The sequence below is a fragment of the Pteropus alecto genome, unplaced genomic scaffold, assembly GCF_000325575.1.
Source record: "Pteropus alecto unplaced genomic scaffold, ASM32557v1 scaffold256, whole genome shotgun sequence".
NCBI classification, from domain to species: domain Eukaryota; kingdom Metazoa; phylum Chordata; class Mammalia; order Chiroptera; family Pteropodidae; genus Pteropus; species Pteropus alecto.
Window position 1 is genome coordinate 625,730 of NW_006437784.1, and position 4,122 is coordinate 629,851.

General features: G+C 37.0%; 1 protein-coding gene across 2 annotated transcripts in view; it reads right to left on the minus strand.

The window, feature by feature from the left end:
• The window catches only part of AUH (AU RNA binding methylglutaconyl-CoA hydratase), a 146,659-nt gene that overhangs the window by 4,945 nt on the left and 137,592 nt on the right, over positions 1-4,122 (minus strand). For both annotated transcript variants that reach the window (XM_015591765.2, XM_025048969.1), the window contains exon 8: positions 1,435-1,485. In XM_015591765.2, coding sequence (XP_015447251.2) covers positions 1,435-1,485 — 51 coding nt within the window. The remainder of the gene's footprint in view (positions 1-1,434; positions 1,486-4,122) is intronic.

Genomic DNA, 4,122 nt, shown 5'->3' on the forward strand with positions numbered 1-4,122 from the left:
ATACGCAATGTAAATTCAAATTTAATAACCCTATTCCAAAAGAACAGAATGTTTTGAAGTAATACAGCAAATCAGAAGACCAGCAGGAGAACTAGGCCACCTGGGTTCAAATTCTGACTCCACCATGTGGGAGTTGTGTAACCTTGGGTAAGTTATTCAACCACTCTGTGCCTCAGAGAGGCAGATCTGAACAAGGACCTAACGGCAGTACCTAGCAACTGAAGGTTCTGTGAGGATTAAATCAGTTAATCTAGGTGAAGACTCTATAAGGTATCTAAAATATACAGGCATATCTTGGAGATATTGTGGGTTTAGTTCCAGACTACTGCAATATCACATAAAAATCACAAATTTTTTGATTTTCCAGTGCATATAAAAGTTATGTTTATTCTGTACTGTAGTTTATTAAGTGTACAATAGGATTATGTCTAAAATAACAATGCACATACCTTAATTAAAAAACGCTTTATTGCTAAAAAATGCTAACTATCATCTGGGCCTTCGGTGAGTGATAATCTTTTTGCTGGTAGAAGATCTTGCCTGGATGTTCATGAAAACACAGTATCTGCGAGGCACGATAAAGTGAAATACAATAAAATGAGGGTGTGTGTGTGTGTGTGTGTATGTGTGTGTGTGGCCTGGTACATAGTAAGGATCATATAAAGTGTTTGCTAGTAAGTATTTTAATATTCTATAAAGATTTTAAAAACCAAATACTTTGTAAATGTTTAAAACTGCATTTATTGCTAACAAATTCAATCTTTTTATTGTTATGAAGCCCAGGATAATACAGTGGGCTTTGCATGTGCAAGGAATAAGCATCTTTCTTCAAAATTCCCATAATTTCACAAAAACATAAGTGCTGTAATTAAAAGCCCAATGTCACTGGCTACTTGCACTGCTTTCTTGCCCTGCCTATCCCTCCCTGGTCTGACGCTCCATTCCTTTGGAGCCACCTCCCTAAGGTAATCCCAGGACACCCTACAGACCTGCCTTGTTTTATGTGTGTCTCCCTGTAGAAAGCACATTGATTGAGAAGTTAAAGGTGGAGAGAGTCAGGAAGTTCTGTTCAGAATTTCTTTTAATAATATAATACTAGTATTGAGAATATACAGAAGGCCTTTTTCTTTTGGCTTTCTATGAACTACAAGCCAATAACTCTATTAACTCAGTGGCAAAACTAACAAGCATGTCATTAAGTTATAGGGCATCAGTGAAATTACCAAATTCTGTGACTATAATACCGAATTAACAATAGCTATAAGCAGAATGAAATCAATGATGTAGCTAAAAATAACCTCAGCAGCTTTCAGTCATGGTAGCACTGAAACAGCTATATTTAGACCATTAAAATATAATGTAGAGGTGTAAACATGGTTCATTTAAGTCTCCACTACCTACTCCAACAACCAACTCAAGCATTAAGGAACTTACCTCCATCCCTTGATTAATTGCTAATTTTGCCACTCGCAATGCAACAGGTCCCTAAAATTCAAATTAGAAAAAAGGGATTCTAATTATCATTTATGCAAATTACATTGTACATCTCAGCAAAATTCAGAAATTCCTATTGCTGGATCCATGGCATAGAAAAAACAATGGTTATAAGATGCAGTTGATAGGAAACTTTTTTTAAATTTTACAATTAAAGTTGACGTTCAATATTATTTTATATTAATTTCAAGTAGATGAGAAATTTCTTTCAGGGGCCTTGCAAAGTCTTAAAGAGCAATCGTAGCAACTCTATTGAATAAGCAAGTTAGGTAGATTCCACAGAACACTGGCACGGCAAACTGTATGCTTGGAGGTCAGCGGGTGGTGTTTGTCTAGCATGGGACTTCTGCAAATCTCCCTAGAAGTAGGAAAAAGAAAAGGAGACAAAGTGTTTGGCATGACACCACACCAGTCAGTAGTATGACAGAAGCTTGGGCTGGAGATGAGGCTGATGCTAGAGGTTAACATGGCGTTCAAACATCATCGTCATCATGGGGTTTAACATCAGTGTTTCAGTTGCTGGTTGTGTCTTTCCTCCCTAGGCATCAATAACTAACCACGACGATGATGTATAGTAAAGACGTGTCCTCCGGGCAGTGTTCCCATATCACACAAAAGTTAAAAGTCCAAATAAGTCCTTTTGGATGTGTGAGGGTCATAGAGGAAGGAAGCAGGTATTCTCTGAGAAGGAAAACATTACTTTTGTCTTAGAAAACCACAATTTTCCAGATGGAATTTAGTCATTTGTTCACATTCTAAATTCCTAAAAATTGTTTTTGTGTGACAATAGAATTCAAAGGTATATTTTAAAATGTCTTTTGAATTAAAATGCAAGGTAGGCTCTGGTAGGGTCTAGATAACAGGCACAGAAAAGGACTCCAATAAGTGAAAGATAAATGCATGACAGCATGAAAAATGCCATTTTCTCCTATCTAGCGCTTTTGATTACCAATTTTAACCTAAGTTCTCTTCCTAAGTCATATGCTTAAAAATGTTTTTCAGAAACCACAATCTTCCAAGGCTTAGACAAGTATCTTCGTTAGAATTCTTCCAAGTGTGATTTGCATGTCTGGAACACATACGAGTATCATTTTTTTAAGATAATCAATTCATTTTTTTTTTTTTAAACACAGTGCTCCACTCAGTGAGAACCTTTTCCATTCACTTTTGTCATCAGGTGACCCTTGTCTTGGTGCTAGTCAAATTCCATATTATATGGATCCCTAAGCCCTCTGTTACAATGTAGATGAAGTATTCAGGGTCTGGGACAGGCCTGGGATTCTGCTTGTCTAACATGTGCCCAGGGGACACCCAGGCTGCTAGCCTGCAAACCATACTTTGGCCAGCAAGTTCAGAAAACTGGAAAAATAGAAAAATGAGAATACTCTCAGATATAATGCTTAATCAACTTCTCTTTCAAAATATAAAACCAGTGCCTTCTTCCATATAAAACTTTTTTCTCAGACAGAAATATGGAAGTAACATATAATACAGAAATCACATAGAAATACTCATTTTATAGAAGCTGTTAAATTACTTGGAAGAGTAATTATTTAGTGAAGACTATAAAAATAAAGATTATTCCACTTCAAATTGTGTTTTAACTTTTGCATATAGTTTCACAGTTACACACTTTCTGATGTCATTCAACATCTCCCTTGACCTGGAGAAAAATTAATTTTAGCAATTAACGTTCTCAGAGGCATGTCTTTCAGACGAAAGAGACAATAATGACAGCCTGGTTTACCACTGGATGGCATTAACCTCACTAAGCATCACAGAAAAAAGAGCAAGTTTCCAGGAGAGAAGGAATCGGAACCACATGGATGCCAAGGGCTAAGGAGCCTCCTGGGTGCAGCTCTGGGGCAGGGAGCTGAACACTCACGTCCAGAGTCAGGAGAGGCTGTAAATATCAGAACTGGAATCATGCCATAATTTTGCTTAAATACACTCCTTTATTTCAACTGAGACATGTTGGTCACAAAGTTTTAAGCTAAAGGGAGTCATTAAACCAATATTTAAACTATTACTTCTGTATTATTTGGGGGAAATATTAATATCAAAGTTACCATGAAAGCCATTTTTTCCCCTAAAAGCAAAAAAAAAAAAAATCTTTTCTATTTGCTCTCTCTCCATCAATTCAGAGTTTAAGGCTCTGTGTTACCTTACATGGGAAATAAACTGCAGAAAGGCCCTGCCTGAAAGAGCTTATGGCTCATTGGTTAACTGAGAAAGACTGAAGTATCAACACCAGGCAGCATAGTTTCAGAAACCAACTCAACTGTGAGGCCCCACCTGACAGCTCTCAAGACAGGTGTGCCACAACAGGCCTGACCTTTGACAACAAAGAACTCCAAGAACATCTTCTGAAACTGGATGCAAAACTAGATGCACAACAAATATGGAGGGTATATGCCTCTTTCTAAAAAGGGAGTTCATGAGATTCTTGGGAGGATCTATGGCCCCAACACAGATGACGAATCCTGTTTGAGTTAAATGACTCCGCAAATGGTCAGAGGGGGTTAAAGGTTAAAACTCTACTAAGGATAAAAATAAAACACTAACTGTTTACATAGCAAAAATCCTTTAATCTATGATTTCAGAAGAAAGGAATATTTGAAAAATATA